The sequence below is a fragment of the Petromyzon marinus genome, chromosome 19 (genome assembly GCF_048934315.1).
Source record: "Petromyzon marinus isolate PM22_M1 ecotype Great Lakes invasive population chromosome 19, UKy_Petmar_22M1.pri1.0, whole genome shotgun sequence".
NCBI classification, from domain to species: domain Eukaryota; kingdom Metazoa; phylum Chordata; class Hyperoartia; order Petromyzontiformes; family Petromyzontidae; genus Petromyzon; species Petromyzon marinus.
The window spans coordinates 9,765,964-9,785,789 of record NC_133685.1 but is presented as its reverse complement, the minus strand read 5'-3'; the positions used below and the strand labels follow the sequence as shown (position 1 = coordinate 9,785,789).

The window sequence follows — 19,826 nt, the reverse complement described above, 5'->3', positions numbered from 1 at the left end:
TCTTCACTCAAAACTGCTCTAGAGGAGTTGTACAACCCTAGCTGCCACTGCTATTCAGTGGCCTAAAATATGGCTCTAGATTTTGGTGTTATAATTAATTTATGTAGTTTATTGTAAAAAATTCGGTCACAGTCCCTATGATCACTGTTACATTGGATTTATGGCTTTCATTTTGGTGATTTCGAAAAGTTTTTTTTTGTTTTGGCCATGTTTTTGTTTATTGTAGTACGGAGTTCACTGATGGCCTTAATCTTAGTTGTCTTGTGGTTGTTGTTATTTTGACTTGCATCCCACTGGGATTTTTGCACACAGGGTTGGTGTACGGTGCTATTTCAGGAATATTTTGATATTTTTTTCCTGTATTTTCTGTTTGCACAGTCACATAATCACTTTAAGATGTTTTCTTGTTTGTGTTTTTTGTTTGTTGCGGTTGCACCCGATTCAAGAGCCGAATGGCTCACAGGGCTATACCAAATAAATGAACTATGAACTAAATGAACTATGGCACCCTATCACCCTGCACCGACACCGGGTTCAGTGCAATTCGTTCACGGCACCCTATCACCCTGCACCGACACCGGGTTCAGTGCAGTTCGTTCACGGCACCCAATCACAACCGCAACCGACTCCGGTAGCGGTGCGCGCTGATTGGGCGCAGAGCAGCGCGTTCGTGCCGTGGTGACGCCCCCCCCTCCTCTCCCCTCCCTCCCCGGCATTGTTTCTCTTGGAACACAAAAAAACATGGCTGCAGAGGTGGAGGGTGCTGAGGCGGCTCAGCCCGCGGCTTCCGCGGAGAAGAAGAAGAAGCTGCAGCAGCAGCAGAAGGCGGCGGAGGCGAGCCGGGGCAAGGCGAGCTTCCTCGCCACGGCCTGGCTCATCTTATACAACACGGTCATGACCGCCGGGTAAAAAAGTTGGAGTGTCTCTCGCCACTCCTCCTCATCCTCCTGTCGTCTGTACTCGGCAACTCTTGACGCCACCACCGCCACCAACACCAGCACCACCAACTCACAAACTCCCCACCACTGCCTTGTCGCTGGCGTGGGGAGAGAGTTGTGCACGCGCGCCACTAAACGTCTCGCGTTTGATATCGGCCGAGTTTGTTGGTTTGTTTTGTTATTTTTGGGCGGGATTGTGCCCAAGGCCTTTTGGCGATGCTAAGAAATCTCCGGCGCTGCATTCGCCTCAAGCTCTGACAATTGGCACGGTGCTTAAATATTCCGCTTGAACAATTGCAACGCGATAATCGTCTGCTTGCCATTGTGATCATTTAAGCTTGCGCTGCATTAACAATATTTACGTTTTACGTGTTGCATATACTGTCATGGGTTCACGTGGCATGTCCAGCTACTAGAGGCCGGCTACACTTAACGCGGCGTTAAAATTACAATAATGAACAGTTGCACGGGATCGCATAATTAATCGAATCGCGAGGATGGCGAAGCTTATCACCGCTAGTTATCGTTAGTAACAGGTAAAAGTACAGTCCTGTCATTGCCAACCCAGGTCACTGCTTGCCGAAGGGCCCACGCTCTGCCCCCATCACAGCTGACCTGCAATAAGTGGAACGTTCCACTTTTAAGTGTGTATTAATCGGGCTCTATGTCGCTGCGGTCATAACAATGAATCTTCAGAACCCTTAAGGATTGACTTAATCTGACTCTACGGAGCCCCCGGTGATTAAAGTAAACCCAACGAGTTTACACATATCACTTGGTTTTTGAGCCACGATAATTATCAGTGAACCTAATAAATCGTACAAGTTATCTTAGCCGGGCTCGTTTGTGCCTCGTGTAAATAATACTGCGTGCTAAGAATCCTAACGCTTATTTGAGTCTGGAGACTGTGATCCTTGGGGAATAACGCCGATTTAAAAAACCCAAGGATTGCTTTAGTCTGTCTGGCTCTATGATCTCCGGGTATTGACGATGAAACCTTAAAATATTGGTGACGTTAATCAGCATCTCTGAGTCACGCTCCCACATAGAGGCCTAAGAGTTTTGAGCGTGCGTTCATTTTATTTATTGCACTGATGCCCTCCCCCCCCCATGTAACAAGAATCGTAAGGGTGCCTTGGTCTGGCTATGTGGCCTATTTTTTTTAATAGATTCCAAAGTACAGTCCTGGATGAAAAAAAATCAAGTACTGTGCTTTAAATAGGTGAATGTGTACATGTTTATCCAAAGTATATCTAATGTACAGTAATGTATTTCTAAGGTTTTTTTTATTAAAGTGTGCTTCCTGGAAACAGACTGTAGGAGGTACACAGTGTCCGACGAAAACTAGTACCAGCCAAATACGCCCTTGTCAAGATGGTTTCAATTTAATCACAAAGTCCGCTATACCCTTGGCATGCAGATACGCACACTGTAGCAGTTGGACTTTACTTTTAAAGTTGTGTGATACCGAGTGAAGAAAATGGGTTGTGGAACTACGTTGCAGCAATTTTATAAAACATGTCTCCTTTATAAGAGAGACTTGGGCTCACTAAGCACTTCAAGTCTGAAAGTCAGATGCCTCCTTGCTCGCATGAACCTGTACATGTCAGCGGTTTGGAGCCGATGGTGAAACATGTTTCATGACAAGGCTCATCTATCCATTAGACAGTTACTGTATGTGCACCATAAGACGTGCTTATTTTTTTCACTTAGGTGAGACGATGGGCTGGGTTGAGCCCTCATAACTGAGATTTAAATGTTCGCCATCAAGCCTGGTTTAGATTCAACCTTAATTTTAAACCAAGTTAAAGTACTGTCCATCCGCTTACCTACCCAGCCATACAGCTACCGACCTACTCATCCACGCAGTGATTCATGGTGTGGAATGAAATCAGAATGGAGAAAACCCACTCTTTAGACAGGCGTAAGTCAAAAGCCTTCTTGTCATACTACCTTATACATGAGACTCCCACCAACGCCATGTGTGTGAGAATCTATTTCACATGATCAACTGCGCCATCTACTACCCCTGATAGGCGCGCCATCATGCACAGTATGCAAGCACTCTGTAAATTAATCAGCCCACAGGGAGACAAAAGCAGCTGGGTGTGTGGTTTACTGGCCACATCACCCCACTGTGACATATATCAAGCTTAATAGGCGTTTGCTAACATTGCCTGCATCTGGGAAGATTTGCTGACAACTGGTACAAGTTGTTTGTGAGGAAGAAGCTCGTGAAGTTGTACCACTGGGCATGGTGCAACTCCAGCTGGGATTCGGCAAGCTCCGGAAAAGTGCTTGAATCTTCTCGTTCCCGGATTGGCGTGAATGCAGACTGGCTCTAACTTACTTCACAGTCAAACACGCCACCCTCCAGTGCCGACTTCAATTCATCACCCTGCGGCTGTCGCAATCGGACAGTCATTGCCAACATGCGCGTCACGTTACAATAACTGGTCATTCTTGCGTGGGGTCACAGGCGGCCTAAAAAAAGTTCAGTTACAGTATCTTCTGGTTGTACTACCAGTGGCATGTGATGTGACAAATACGTTGTCATTCAGAAGCGTCACAGCAAGAAGTGCATAACCTTGTGATAAAGAACGCCTCCCAGAAAATAATGACAGAGGTGACAGAACTACTTAGTTACCTAATTTAAACCTCTTTTTTCCACACTGGGTGTCAAGCTTTTTTACATGCCCTGTTTGTGTTCACCGCATAGAAAGTTGACTTTTAACATTTATTTTAATAAATAGGTCAAATTCAGTGACAGTTTGGAGTAAAGTTTACTTTTTAGTGCAGTTACATATGTAGAGCTGAGACCATCAGTTTTCTACACTTGCAGAACCAGTTTAATTAGAGCTGTTAGAAACCTATATTAAAATGTAGGATCTTATTGTTTGCAGCACAATAACCTCAATCACTCGCTGATTTAATTTTACTAACTATTCCCCAAAATTACAAATCACAATTTCGCATTGTGTTAAAGAAAAGTATAGCTGTGCATACTTTACATTGCACACAGTCTGAGCTGCGTCACAAAGAGAGGTAGGAAGCTTTGTGGGCTATAATGCCTGCATCAGATCCATTGGACCAACACAGCCGAGATAACAGGTTTTAACCCAGGTTTCATTAACTGTTGATCAATCATGCAGAAGTTTATTGTGTGGTCTCAGCCGGGTCACCTTTTACTCAAGTCAAAATGTCTCCTTGTTCACTCATACATGGAAAGGGGTTCTCATTTCTGTTGTTTTCTCGTGAGCCTGTGGTGAAAATTCTACATTCCCATGACTTGGGCCAGTATGTTCATATCACTACTGCTTTTGACGTCTCAAAATGTGGAGCTAATTTAATTAACCCTGAATGGACATTGGGTTGAATGGGTCATTTTCAATGTTATTATGAGCCAAGCACTCTAACCACATTGCCACCATGCCTGATTATAAATCTGCAATATAAAACTAAACTCTACAATATATTCTTTCATACTCTTTGGTTCTTTCGGTAAAGTCACGTAGGTAATTTTTTAAAATTATATATTTTTACCTACGTGACTTTACTGAAAGAACCAAAAAATATGGATTCCAGCAGTCACGAAAGCTTCAAATCAATAATCTTTCATGTTTTTATATCTATGGATTTAAAAATATTGGCTTCACTTTACAGCTTATTTTCATAAAAATTAAATGCAAACAAAAAATGTGTAAACCAAGAAACACATTTCCCCATGTGTGCACTGTAGACTAAAAACTGCTCATGTAGAGGTGACTCTAAGCACAGCCATATCATTCACATTCCTTCTGATATGACCCACCAAGGTAATTGCTCATACAGCTGTATTTAACTCGACAAAGGTTCATTATCTTTGGCACGTTGGCCCTATGGGTAGTACAATTTGTACAGCACTCGGGCTGATAATACAGTGTTTGTATTAGAGTATGTCGGGACTATATTTAGCAGGAAGCACGTTGCAGAACACTTTCTAATGAGCAGTGCCATTCAAGTCTTGAGCTGTACTTCAGTTTCACTTTAAATACATTCGTAAATTTGACTTTACATATTGATTTTATGGCTTTTAGTTGATGATCTTCGTAATGGAAAAAGTATTTTTTTAAATTAAAATTTGTAATCCATACCTGTGTATGTGTGCAACCTACTAATATAGAGATATGTGGATTTCGTGACCGTCAGAAATTCATAGGACAGTGGCGTGTTTTGGCTGTCTTAAGGATATACATAATGCGCTCTCATGAGGAATGCATGGAATTAACCAAACTTAGAAATAGCAGAGAAGCCCTATGTGCTGCCTAGTGTTGTAATCTTAAGTCAACCGGTCAATGAAAAGTCTTCCATATCTGCTTGGTTTCCAAAATAGCTGATTTTGCCAATTTTGGAATAGGCTATGTAGCAAAGTTTACTGCATGGATCAGTGGTGTATTGTGCCATTCATTGTGGCATATTAATCTATCTATTTATAAAAGGGAAATGTGTGAATGTGTGTCTGTTCAAAATGTTTAGCGTACTTCCTGATATGCAACAAACTTTAAATTTGGCATGTAGGTACTTTCCAGACTGTACACCATGCAAAAATTTAAAAAATTGCATGGCAAGTGAGCTGTGACGTCACATCTGTCATGTCACCCGCATGCGGAAGCGTAACGCAGTTTGCCTGCTGATGTCACGCATCCCCCCCCCCCTACCTTCCGCGAGTAAAGTGGCATACAAATGTGTTGCAGGTCTAAGGCGTTCTTCGCGCAGCATTGCTTTATTATTTCAGTCGTTTACTGCCGTACGCACCCTGAAAGTTGCGTGTCTGCAGCAAGCGCGTCTTTGTGTACCTATGGACGCGCGCGTCTGTGTGTGTGGGGGGAGCGGTAGTGTAGTGGTTAGCGCTACGCTGCGCTACGAACTCGGCGACCCAAGTTCGATTCCCGCTCACGGCCACCACCGGTGACGATTATTTGAACCGGGGCCTCCCCTAGGTCGACTCAGCCTCAAACAATTAACTGGTGTGGTGTGTGAACATCGCCACTGGGGAGACAAAGGCGGCCGGGCGTGGTGAATTCAAGTCCCGGGCGAAGCCGGGTAGTAAAGCTAGCTTATAATAAGTATAAACACTCCATTTTCAATATAACAATACAGGCCTTAACACTTCTGTGCTACATTGTACTTGCATTCTACTATGCTTGTCTTTATAGATGTAAGAAACACAAGTGATAGTGGGGAATTATATATTTTTAAACCAATGGGACTAATTTTTTATTATAATTTCAAAAACAAGTTTTACTTTTACATGTTAGTGCTGATGTATTCGTTGTCTTGCTATGTGAAACAGGTGTTTAAAAAGCACACAGTTCATAAATGTTTTTTCTGTTGCACAAAACCTTGGATTGCTCGTAAGTTTACGGTGGTGGGGAAGGGATCATTACATTTCCAGCTGTGGAAATATTGGGCTGTGACTAATAATGAGGAGCTAAGAATGCATGACTGAGTGTGTAATGTGTGCAACACGGAAGTAGATTCTGCCTATAGGTGTAGTCTAGCCTTTCCAATCTATTTCAAACCTTATGTTTGAGTACATGTGGAACTATCATCGGGAAATAGTGCAAGTACATATTTACATGTAAAGCTAATTTGTGAAACAACTGCTGGATGAGGACCTCTCCCACGCCATGCAGGTCACGGACGTTATTTGAGCATACTTTACCATGCTGGTCAGTGTGGATTACTGCTGTTGCGGAGGTGGAAGCCTCATTATATAAGTACAATAATGCAGTGCTTAGGCCTTGCTTAGCTTATAAGATCAGATGAGATTGGGTGCATTCGGGGTGATTGGTCATAAACACTATGAATTGTATATCAATAGTAAAATAAATTGTGGCATTTTAAATGCATTCATGTATGTAATATATAATTAAGGGGCCTCTGTTACCCTAAGGTTGATAAATCCTGAACCGAGGCACTGTGTGGGGGCCTGCAAAATAATGGGTTTGTCTCTGGTTTCTTCACACCCAGGTGGCTGGTGTTGGCTGTGTCCATGGCTCGTTATGGGCTGGCCAAGGGCTCAAACAGGGGTCTCTATCGCTCAATCGAGAAGACCCTAAAAATCTTCCAAACGGGCGCTCTCTTGGAGGTAATTATGATCATGGTATCATCGTGCCATCATCGTGCCATCATCATCATCGTCGCGTTCACAATTAGGAACATCGTAATAGTATAATTATCATATTCTTGGTTCTTTCGGTGAAGTCACGTAGAAGGGAAACAGTAAAATAATAAAAATACAAAACAATAAAATGATCACGACGTTTCGACTGCAACACAAGCAATCATCATCAGGTGTCAAAACCACAGCAAGAAAATTTGAAAAAAAAAGTGGCGTTTTTTTAACGTTAGCACCGCCGAGAGCGATTTGGCAGTTATTCAGATGGACGAGTCCATCTATGTTCGGAAAAGGGGAGGGGGGAGACGAAAATAATGGATGCGGTCTGAAAGCCACCGTAAGCGTGAACAATCAATTAAGACCCGAAATGGTTTATTAAATCCTTCCAATGATTGCTAAGCCAGAATCCATCTTCTCGGTTGAAATTGTCTCTGTGTTTGTATATGTGGATAGCCTCATGAACTAATCTCTCATGGTAGCCAGATGGCTTTTTTTTTTCAAATTTTCTTGCTGTGGTTTTCACACCTCATGATGATTGCTTATGTTGCAGTCGAAACGTCGTGAGAATTTTATTGTTTTATATATACATTTTTTTAACTATTTTATTGTTTCCCTTCTACGTGGCTTTTCATCATCCCAGAAATCACTGTTTGCCATGATCATTATAATTGGCTATCCTAAATTATCATAAATCATGATCATTATCAAGTCCATGATTTTGTGTCACATTGCAGGAGTTTCAAAAGTGAATGAGTATCAATCATAATTTAATGAGATCTGAATTAGGTAAATGTACAGTAAAACCTTGGATTGCGAGTAACTTGGTCTGCGAGTGTTTTGCAAGACGAGCAATTTTTTAAAATAAGTATTAAGTTGATAGACGAGCGAGGTCTTGGAATACGAGTAGCACGTATACGCTTTGTCTGCCGAGCGTCACGTGATCACAACTGATATACGAGTGCTTTGATATACAAGTGCTTTGGATTACAAACACGTTTCCGGAACGAATTATGCTCGCAATCCAAGGTTTTACTGTATATGCAAAACTGATACGTGACTTGCATCGAGCAACAGTCAAATAACGTCCATCATCAGGAATCTGTTATAATAACAGCCCAAGCAGGTTTCAGCTTTTGACTCAAAGAGAGACAAGTGTATTTTAGTCAACTAGTTAAGCATTTGCTCTCGGTCGTTCAGTTAGTAAACATTGGAGGCATTTTACTGTAGTATATGTAGCTGTAAAGCAAAGTTCACCTGCCACAGAGCCGGCTTGAGAAATTACTTGGGTTTCTGCTGTATCCTTTTTAATATTCCAAGATAAAATCTCATAGTGCAATGATGACTGATATCAGTTTCTCATAGCTGTGTAGTTGTATTTCACAATTGTATTGTACTTCTTTTTGTGCTTTGCTGTGCTCGTGTACAAATAAAGATACTTATTAGTTCTTCACCTGCAGTTCACTTGGCTTCATCGGTTAATATTTTCAATCTATAAATTGTATTGTTGTATCTTTTATTTATCCAATAGATTAAATAAACCCATTTAGACACAATGCAACTTTTCAGCAACATTTTATCATTTTACTCTGAATATAAATACGCTTATTTAGAATACTGTTTATTATTATTGAAGGGGTTGTCTGCTGCTCAATAACTAATATTAGTTGAATTAGTCATATGCCTCTTTAAAAACTGATCAGAAAACATTCTACGAATACAATTTTCATCAGGGCCCCAATGTGTTAAGTGCTTGCTCTTTTGCAAAGGCAACCTGGTTTAGCACACATGCTGTCAGTTACAATGAAACGTGCTTAAATAATTAAGTGAACTGTGAAAATGACGATATAATAACCACCACACCATCAGTTACTCCAGAAAAACATTACGCAAATCACTAAATTTATGGATAATAGTGATTTATTACAACTTTATTGAGTACATTATTTCGTAAATTAATTTGTCAGGAAATATGATATTTGAGAAAAATAAAATGACCAACTATTATCACAATGTGATGATATTTTGCAAAACAAATAATAAACTTATCACGGATCTTGTATCGTACGATATATTGTAGTATCGCCATGTCGTGCCAACGATAGAAATGACCAAAGCCGTACATTGTATGTTAAAGACCCGGTAACATGCTTCGCAGAAGGAGGCCGATATATGTTATAATGGCCGATATTCAAATTCTATTGTAATTAAACTTCCGCAAAGCATTTTGTAGAGGGAGGCAATTTTATTTAAAGGAGAAACCCATGGGTATATAAGAGTTTGTTTTGTAATTTCCTACTATATAAAATACTGTTTTAATATATCCACATAACAGACAGGGGATACACCATGTGAAAACATCTGTAATAGCCTACACAGACAAACCTTATTAACTGTATATGGGGCAGTGCCATTTGCGAGCACCTGGTAAGGTCTGAAGCTTGTGATATAGCTGAGGACACTACGCCTGTCAGCATTCATCTCTCCAGTAATGATATTTACACACTGAACACTGGTACACATTTAAGGCCGAGTAGACCTGAATATATATCTTATTATATTATAGATAATCTAGCAATATTCGAACTGTACTTGTCAATTACTCTTCATAAACAAACCCGCTTTGTTTTTTTTCACAGGTGGTTCACTGTGCCACTGGTAAGTCTGTAGTCATCTACCTATTCATGTGTGCATTTGTAGAGTGGTGCATTGTTTAGAGTTCTCTTCTCTGATACCACTACAATCCACAATTCCCTTGTGTGTACCTTGCTTGCATTAAAAGGTCCTCACAAAAAACAGTTGCCTCTATGGTCTGTAAGTATAAATAGATAACTTCTTTGTGTATGTGTGCACAGAATGGGTGATTAAATTATAATGTACATCGGAAAGTATCTTTGTACACCATGTTCCTCTTCACCGGTTCAGTATAAAATGTTGCCAATTGTTGTGACCTTTAAGTAACTGCCTATGGAGGTCTGTGACGTCATCTTTAAGGGCAATTTCCGGATATGATGCCTGGTGACTCTAGGTCTCCAGGAGTTAAGGAAGAACCAGGGTTTCGTCACCTCGTGATGTGACTCCGATAACACAATTTGGATATATTAGGTTATAAACAGCTAGAGTCGGGTTGGCAACACTCCACTCTGAACCTGGCAACACAAGTTTGATTCCTGGCTGGGTGAATTATATGTTAATATATCCAGGGCTTCATTCACCGTTCCATATTGACCAGCATGAAGAAGTATTCTCAATTACCCCTAAAACAGGCATGGTGTGGTGAAGCTTTATCAAGGAGTGGATTGACAAAAAGCTGTACATTATGATAGCTTCAGCATACATATCCTAAAAAGACCCTTAAAATAAATTAAATCTGTATTCCCATTATTGATGGTTTATTGTGATATCGGCATTTATTAAAATGATAAATCCACAGCATTTCAAGAAAGCATAAATTTTTGTTCGTAATTTTAAGAAATGCAAACCATATTGCACGCTCAGCAAAGTGCTCAATTCACAGTCACAAAGTAAGCAAGTTCATATCCTGTTTGAGGGTTAACTCAACCTATCATATTTCCCAGGGACATTAAATTTAGCACTTGTGTCTGGGATGTCCACAGTTGTCATCTTAAGTTTGTCAACTGTCCCCTTGCCAAGAACATGTGCAATTTCCAGCACTGGCTTTTGGCTGCCGTTGAAAAGGACCACCTATCCCATTCAAGTAATTCGATGAGTGACTTACATTTAACAAGGGATGTTCTGCTGCTAGTTTGTAGTCATATGGTATTTACAGTTAGGCAGTACTGTTATCCTGCACAATATAAAAAGGACGTGCCTAAAATCCCGCTGCATCCTTGTTCATCCTTAACCTAAAATTGACAGTCTAGCCATAATGAAAATGCTGACTGCAAGTGTTACTATTTCTGTAGCAGCGCCGAGCTATCCCTCTGCCCTGTGCCTTGTCTCCGTCTCACATAATCCAGGCGTGGTTTACGGAGGCTTGTGTGGATAGAGCTGCGGCTAGAGCAGTGTTCTTCACAAACTTTCAGAGAGGCGGCCACTTTCGCAGATAATACATCGCCAGTGCGAGGGCCACCACATATTTGACACCATTGGGTTTGACAGCATGATGGGGTGTTTTCACATGTGTGTATTGTGGGGGGCCACACGTCAGGGCCCGCACTAAAGGCCGCCAGTGGCCAGTGGGACTTGCAATGAAAAACATTGGGCTTGAGCATTAGACTAGCAAACACAACGTTTGCAGGTTCAAATCCAAGTTGGTGAGCCATTCATAAGCATCCCTCTGAGATTTATAAAATGAGTACCCACCTTGTTGGAAATAAAAAGTGGTCCCTATGGTAAGATTGGCTTCCCGTAGTAAACATTTAGAATTTTAAACACTGGGCCAAGGCTGCTAAGGAATATGAACCAACTGTAATGCTTATAGGAGTATGAAGACACTTATACTTGAAAGAATATATAGATATAATTTATAACGGCGCAGCCCTTGCAATGCATTGCTCATGCCACTGCTGGTCGAAGGGCCTCCAAGGAGGTCCAGACATCTTGGAAGAAGTGGGAGTTGTTACGCTTTACCCCACCACACGCAACCTGCTGATCAGCTAATTGTTGTATACCATTTTATATTACTGGGTGCACAGAGGAGGGGGAAGTAAAGAAACTTGCCCATAGTTTAAACTGTGGTGCCGGGAGATGAAATTGAACAGCAGATCTTTTGATTGCAAGTCCAGTGTGCTACCCAATACATCACAGAAACATCCTTATTTACCAAAATATACTGTGTGTGTGTGTATATATATGGATAATCAATGATACTATTGGCATTATTTGAACATTAAATTGAGACATTTTCATCTGGAACACTCACAATGAGCAATGTAACACAGTGTATAAACAAATTTTGTAAGAGAATACTGGTGGACGTTTACACTACTGATGAAGCCACTTTAATCATTCACCCTTGCTGAACTTCAATTGGTGCTTTGTTTATGCCCAGACAATATTGTCAAACAAGACACAAACCTAAAAGTAATTGTATGTCAAACAACTTAGCTATAATATGCCACGTTAAATTAACACTACGTTTAAGATCAGCCTGCACTGTGCCACGGAGATTATGTTTTAATAACTTGCACCCGAAATGCACATTCAAACCAATGGGCCTTGATCTTGCTGGCTTTGTGCTCTAACATGTCCAACGTGAGCCTGCTGATCCACCCGGCCAGAATTTAATATTAAACACCAAGGCGAGTGAGTGCTTGTGTTGCTCTTCCCGCAGGGATTGTGCCATCTTCAGCTGTGCTCACCGCGTTTCAGGTGTCGTCTCGAGTTTTCTTGGTGTGGGCTGTCACAGACAGCGTGAAGCCAGTAAGACCACACATTATCACCATCTTCACGATCCATCCTAGCCACCGTCATCAAATGTACACGTTTTGTGCAATTAACATTTGAAGTAGCTGGGTGGCTCAGACGATGCCCAAGCACAACAACAATCGCCATTTGTCACTAAGTGGCGGTAACGTCACCACAGCGCTTGTGCCAGACAATGGGCACGTTAAGCCCATGTTAAGTGTTGAACGCCCGTTGGCGGGAGGTTACAGGTCAGACCCAGGTGCCATGGGTTGACTGAATGAGATGACTGGCCGATGCACCACCTGTGCCCCTACTGTGCCAACTTTAACCGCCCGGCACTGTGCTCATTGTTGTGAGCGTCGCTCCTGCCCTCCATTGTTGCTGGAGGGTGACTGCTTCCAACTGCTCAGTAACATCCTTCACGAGCCTCCTCCCCAGAGGCCAATCTTGACACCACTGTTATTAGTCATTGGCAAGTCCACTCAGCTCCACGTCCAAGCACGGGCATGGCAAGACCCTCCAATGATTAAACTTGATTCTCAAGTGGAATGAGTTGTATTTATTTCAAGAAACAAATACATGTTTGTTCCACTTTGGCTTATTCCAGCTGTGCAAATTAAACTTTTCGGTTTGATTGGCATAAGACAAACACTTTGCAGGGAATGTAAAACGAGTGCTTGTGTGGATAAAGATGCCTTTGGGATGGATTCATGAATTAGTTATGTGATGTTCTCTTTTGGGGGTTTTTCTTTTAACTCCAGTTGGCACCTCATAGTTAGATTCCCAGGTGAAATGTCTTCATCAACTTGGTGCCGATTGGAATATAATTGTGTAAAGAAGTTTCGGCCTGGGTGTGAGTCTGGAACTTTTTCTTCGTTACGACTTCCACACAGTACGTCACACATCAGGGAATTACTTTGTTCTTGAGCTAACCTTAACCCCTTTATATCCCTCCTTTTATTCTCTTCCACTTCCTTTCCAGAACCGATCTCCACCAATCTCCTTAATTTCTCCGAACGGTCTCCCAACCGACCCCTAATTTCCACTGAGTTCTCCCTGACGTCCAATCAGATTTGAATGTTCCCAACCTTCAAATCCGATTGGGTGTGCCCTACGTTGGCTCCCACCTGTGATAGCTCTTCTCCAATGAGAGTCGAGCGTGCCAATCAAACTCACATGCCGTTAAATTCGTGTATTTGAGAAGAGTGTATATTAATTTATTTTCTTATAGGACTAGCCTCTCACAATCCCTTACAATTGTCATCTAAAAACCTGATCATGATCACCATGTTCAATTCAAATGATTTTTCACTCTTAAATAATCAGTCATCAATTAAAATGTGTTTGTCATTCTAATAGACAACTAATGTTGACGGCTTCTCATGTTTGCATCCTCTAAGGAATCATGGACTGAGTCAACGCTATGCTGAGATTTGAACGCCACAACCTTAAGACTTTGAGTGGACTGTATGCAACAGCACCATCCAGCCAAACAGCCTCGGTACAAAGCAAGCAGATAATTAAGAAAAAAATGTTCATCTGATGAATAATTTGAAATTGCAATATCATAGCATTTTATTGCATTGTTAGAAAACTCCACATTCTCATGGTGGAAGCCATTTGAACATGAACACAAATTATGTTTTTCAGGTTCAGAATGAATACAGTGTCCTGATTTACCTGAGCGCCTGGACTCTGACGGAGATCGTCCGCTACTCATTCTATACCTTCAGTCTTCTCAAGTACCTCCCACGTGCCATCAAATGGGCCAGGTATGTGAGCCGCACGTCACTAATAATTAAGTTACCTCTTTGCCCAAGCGCTCGAGGGGACTAGGACAGTGTGCTGGATAATCACGTGGCTCTGACTTGTAGGCTGGAAGCGTGGTGCAGTGGTGCCACTTGTGCCTCGCAGCAAGAAGGTCCTGGGTTCTATTCCCTACTCGAGCGACATCCTGCGTGTAGTTTGTACATCCCTCCCCCCCCTGTTCTGTACAGGTTTCTTCCAGGTTCTCCGGTTTCTTTCCACAGCTAAAAAAAACACATTGTAACTGGTATTGGCCAAACACCCCTGCAAATTACTCAACTGGGAATACAAAGAGTAACATCGTCTCCTACTGCAATAACGTGGCAGTACCATCCTGAAAAAGAGTCTAAAGGAGTGAGTGAGGCTTTCCTGTTAAACAAGTGAAATAAATCAATGTTACTTTAAGCTTCAAACTTATGTTGGGATAGCCTTGGGACGCACAACATAGGTTGCGTATCTGCGGAATATGACTCGATTATTTTCTGAGTTGCATCTGATTTGGACGTATATATTTATTGAGGCAACCGTGCTAATCGGAGCGGCGGGCTTGGCGGGCATTTTGCTGTCACGTTGCCCATTTAGGTACACGCTGTTCATCGTGCTGTACCCACTGGGCGTGACGGGCGAGCTGCTCACCATCTACCATGCGTTGCCCCACGTCTACCGTTCCAAGCTCTTCGCGTACCCACTCCCCAATGCCCTCAATATCTCCTTCGACTACTACTACTTCCTCATCATCGTCATGATCTCCTACGTGCCAAGTGAGTGCTCAAGGCCTTTTTGTCATTTGAATAAAGTCATGAGGAAATAATTACATTGTACTGCATTTGCCCAGGAACGCCTCATAGTTGGACCATAACACTGGCGGCGAGATGTCAACTACCTCGCCTGGTATACAGGAGGGTGGTGGGTCGCGCTCCCAACCCTGATGCCTATATATTTGGAGTTTGCTTGTTCTCCCTGTGGTCGCATGGATTTCTCTCGAGGTCCTCCGGTTTTTCTCTCCACCACAAGAAACGTGTGTTTCAGAGTAATTTGGCTGCTATACATTTCTACGTGATAAGCCACTTCGTTGAGCTATTGTTTATTGCCAGGTTGCTTCTGAAAAAGAGCTGTAAAGCTCAGTAGGCCTTACTTGGTAAGATAAAAATAGTGAAAGTTTAAATTTAAGATTCGATACTGAATATTGCCAGATGAAATTTATTATCGGTTCAATCTAGATTTGACGTTTTCGTGACTGCAGGGATCCATACTCTTTGGTTCTTTCGGTAAAGTCACGTAGGTATAAAATAAAATAAGTTCAATCACGACGTTTCGATCGCAACACAAGCAATCATCATCAGGTGGGAAAACCACAGCAAAAAGCACAGTATCTCTCTCCCACTTCAGCAAAATAATTTTCTTTCTGTGGTGTTGCGATCGAAACGTCGTGATTAAATTTATTTTATTTTTATACCTACGTGACTTTACCGAAAGAACCAGAGTGGTATGTCTTATCGGTGATGGGTCTGAAACTACAAACTATGATTGAGAATCTGTATCCCTAGATTTAATTGTTTCTGGCTTACTGCTGTGACAGAGCCATTGAGCTTCTTCTAGTTTCCTAGCCACCTCACTAGACTCTTCTTTTGAGGCAGTAATAATAATAATGTTGCCCTTTGTTTATCCTGCAGAGCCGAGCTGAGTATCAGTACTCTTCTCAGTAGGCTCTTGCATGGAGATGCTTGGTCACTTGATTTTCAATGTGTTTTTGAAAATGAGAGCAAGATGGAGAACCTTGTGGAAGCACATGGATATTATTATCCTCGTTTATCTAGGAATGCCTCGCTGAGCCTCATGAATATTTCTTGGAGGGTCCTGCGAACAGTTGGGAGGCTATAATTGCTTAAGTTCCAATTTTGGAATTTGCAGGTAATTTTTCAAATTTGACAAAGATATGGATGTTGAACTTCTTTCGCACTGGACGTAACCATCTGTGCTAATTGGAGGTGCGGGGGGAAGGACTAAATTAAACACAAAATTCAGTTCTAAATAAATGGGTTTTCAATCCAGATTTAAAAGTGCATAGCTCCAGTGGCTTCCTAATATCGGAAGGAAGAACGTTCCAGTCGGCCGCAGAAACGCATCTGAAAGCACGCGATGTAGTTACTGTGCGATGCGGTTACCATCTTTGTTCGATGGCGAGCCAAAAAATGTACCAAGATGCCAATACACAACGGTCTGCTCTTGCGAATGATGTCGCAGGATCGTTGACTGAAGCAGACGGGATGTATTTTTACCATGAATTCACCTGCAGTACCAATCGGGCCAGTTGCTGGATTCTAACCATGAGCCTCTGCAACAGGCGGTGAATGCACAACCGCAAGGTGCCGTCGCTTTGAAGGCATCGCACTCAAAACAGTCCTCGGCAATAGGTTTTAAGGCCACTTGCTTCAATGCTTTTCCCTAGATACATACTCTGCATAGTGGATTCAGAGTTTCAACGCCTCATGTTAATACTGAATAAATGGCTCTCCATTGTGCTTTCGGGTTTTACCACGTGTTATTCGGCATGATGTCCGACATTTCACCAGACGAGTTCCCGAAGAAGCTCCCAGCACATGAAGCGACGTGTCAGATATAATGCTTGAACAATGCGCAGCACGACCCAAAAACACATCGGAGGGCAGTGCATGTTTACGAAACCTACATGAGCCAATCCCACACAAAATCTGCGGCATATGTCGCGACCACGTCTAGCTGTTGACGATTACATTGCGACTTTCCTTTGGTCCCTTTCCCTTGCCCTTTCGCCAGTCTTCCCACAGCTCTACTTCCACATGATGTCCCAACGCAAGAAAGTTCTTGGAGAGCCGAAAGCCAAAGAATCGTAACGGGCCACAACCTGTACACCAGCCGTGACGAAACATCAGGGACAAGGCTGTCAAAGGAAGATGCAACACAAATGGGCAGTATGTCATCATTAATAAAATACAAATCAACCATGATGCGACAGTTACAATCTGCTTCTTTTAATCAAAAACTGTCGGTTCACCTCCCAAATACCTCCTCCCGTTTACAAGACAAAGCGCTGCCAATACGGTTTCAAATTCCCCCCTCTTGAGTCGAGCTACATAAACGAATGTGAAGAGACTCTCACAATGAACCGCAGTACGTTGGCATGCAGAAGAAGTGTTGGGGCTGCTGCTGCTGCCTTGTGAACGGCTGTGGGTTTGTGTTGCGGTTGCTAGGATGCATCAGCTGTGCAGCTGCATGGTGCAGTAATAGACAGATTGTGAGCAGGGCTGGAGGGTGTTGTCCCCAATATCACACTTGGGATTTTCACCCACGCACACATAACACAAGTCATGTGATGTGTTTTACAGCCATGCCCTGGTGACATCAGTAGAGGGTGCTGTAGTGAATGCCCCTTTCACATTCATGCTCCTCTGCACGTACTAAAACTTTAAACTCGTGTCAGACGTCGCAGAATATAGACACTAAGTGTGCATGTCTGTATTTTGGATTGCTTCTTAACATTGGAAGTTTTTCTTCCTCACTGCGTGGAAGACCATTTGATTTTTAGAATCCACTGGAATTTTGTTTAATCTTGTTATAACCATTTGAGGTTGGCATCACTTGAAATTAATCATCAGGATAGCCATTTTAACCTTTAGCTGGTTATATATATTTTTTTCTTTTTTGCAGACAGTAATTTATCATTTGGCTTTTGATTTCAGAGTGTATAGCATTTATTTCAAAGCATTGGGCTGTTTTTTTCCCTTTTAAATTAGTAGGCAGCTGTAGACGTCAAGTCACATTGGCTTGGCAGCTACTGCACTAAATCCATAAAACACTGATTGAAAAATAAAAATACTATTTTTTTTTTTTAATATTGGTATGCCCCCATCCTAAAATGTGAAGGGTGGTGCTCATCTTCGTTGGCAGTGGTGGAATTCCACATTCCTATGACGGAGACCAGTGTCTTTCCCATTACCTCTTGCCGGCGAGCCTTCGCCACTATACTTTCTTTAGCTGGCAAAATTGCCGTGCTAGTCACAGCCACATGGTGGCAAAATGGTGGCTGTGTTGGCTGGTTGGTGGGGAGGGCAGGTGCAAGACGACCATCATGGTAGTCTTGATGTCCAGTTTTTTTTATTGGTCCTCCATGGACTGGTGACTACCATCCTCTCCGCTCTCTCATCGCTATTGCCCTCCACGAGCTCTCTGCTCAAGCAAAGCTTTCTGTTCAATCCATTAATCTTCGCTCCGTTGGGAGGGTTGCTCATTCTTCTCTACTGCACCCATAGGCTGGAACTCTTTTTCTACCGCGCCATCCGTGCTGTCAACTCCCGTTCCTGTTCCAGTCCCAAGACAATTTTTCCAACCTGCCTCGACAAAATATGTTCAGTGCTTCTCTACAGCATCTTGAGATGCAATTACATTTCAAGACATTTACATTTTTTATCATGTCTGCACCTAATCTGCTTAGTCATTGACATTTTGAATACGCATATGCTTATTTACCTTCCATATCAAGAACAGATATCCATACATTGCCAATTGATAGTGGAAACCTGTACACAAGACATTTACATCCTAATGTGTAATGTACTTGTATATGTCATCATACCTCGGTGCATAAACCGTACCTGATAGGTGAGTACATGATGTTGAGGACAATTCTGTTTTATGTATGATCTAATACAAATTGGGTTCAAATCTGAATGGTAAATTATAACATTTTCACCCTTATGTACATTATTTTGGTTTAACCCATATCAGAGTTTGATGCAACACTTATACTTTTTTCCCTCATTAACGAACGTTAAAAAGCTGCTAAATCACCCAGAACACAGCATATGAATCTCCTACATAACTATTTTTTAAGTTGCATCTTTTTAGTCTGAATGCATTTGTCTTGTGTGTTAAAGAGCAAGTCATCAAGTCACATACATCATCTGACCGAAACAGTGTACAAAAGAGCTAAGTTATAAATACAAAACACAAGCCAATTGAAACTGTGACACCAAACATTACCAAGGCTAAATGTTAGACAACTTGGGAAAACGTTGCACTCACCTGCTTAACGTTAGTGAAGTGTTCACATGCTACTTGCTGCCCTTAACCATGTTTACACGGATACAAGCTTACTAAATTATACACTTTTCGACAGTGCTTTAGCAGTAGGGCTTTATTGCTGATTTTAAAGTGTGGTCGGTTGAAGGGTTTAATTGTGGCAACGCAGTAGTAGAATACCCGTGAAGTTGGTAACAATACTATTGGGGAAATGTATACCTTTTTGTCATAGGGCCCCAAGAGATGTTGGTGAATGTTCTAATTCATCCGATTGTTGGTGAAACATGCTGATGTTTGTGTTGTCAACAATTACAAGCTTAGCGAAGGCAATGTGTTGCAGCTGTGTAATCAAGATGTGAAACTGGCCCATAGATTTTTAAAGCTGGAGGTGTTATTGGCCTGTTGTGCATACACTGGATTGCTTGCCATATGGGCTTTTCCCCACAACACAACGGACTCTTAAACACAAAGACACAAATAAACCAATGAAACAATTG

General features: G+C 42.0%; 1 protein-coding gene across 2 annotated transcripts; it reads left to right on the top strand.

Moving 5' to 3' along the window:
* The first annotated feature begins 697 nt into the window (after positions 1-697).
* Positions 698-19,825, top strand: LOC116943858 (very-long-chain (3R)-3-hydroxyacyl-CoA dehydratase 1-like). Of its 2 annotated transcripts, XM_032957126.2 has the most exons (7): positions 703-905; positions 6,951-7,068; positions 9,735-9,753; positions 12,392-12,480; positions 14,116-14,237; positions 14,854-15,032; positions 17,068-17,258. In XM_032957126.2, the coding sequence occupies exons 1-7, from the start codon at positions 742-744 to the stop codon at positions 17,142-17,144; spliced, it is 768 nt and encodes a 255-aa protein (XP_032813017.1). In that variant the 5' UTR covers positions 703-741; the 3' UTR covers positions 17,145-17,258. The 2 variants fall into 2 exon arrangements, with proteins under 2 accessions (XP_032813016.1, XP_032813017.1); XM_032957125.1 differs by lacking the exon at positions 14,854-15,032 and having other exon boundaries at positions 698-905; positions 17,068-19,825.
* Position 19,826: the final 1 nt, after the last annotated feature.

Coding starts and splice junctions, on each gene's coding strand:
- LOC116943858 (XM_032957125.1), top strand. CDS start 742: ATGGCTGCAGAGGTGGAGGGTGCTGAGGCGGCTCAGCCCGCGGCTTCC. Junction 12,481..14,115: donor TCACAGACAGCGTGAAGCCA/GTAAGACCACAC, acceptor TATGTTTTTCAG/GTTCAGAATGAATACAGTGT. Junction 14,238..17,067: donor CGTGCCATCAAATGGGCCAG/GTATGTGAGCCG, acceptor CCCTTTCGCCAG/TCTTCCCACAGCTCTACTTC.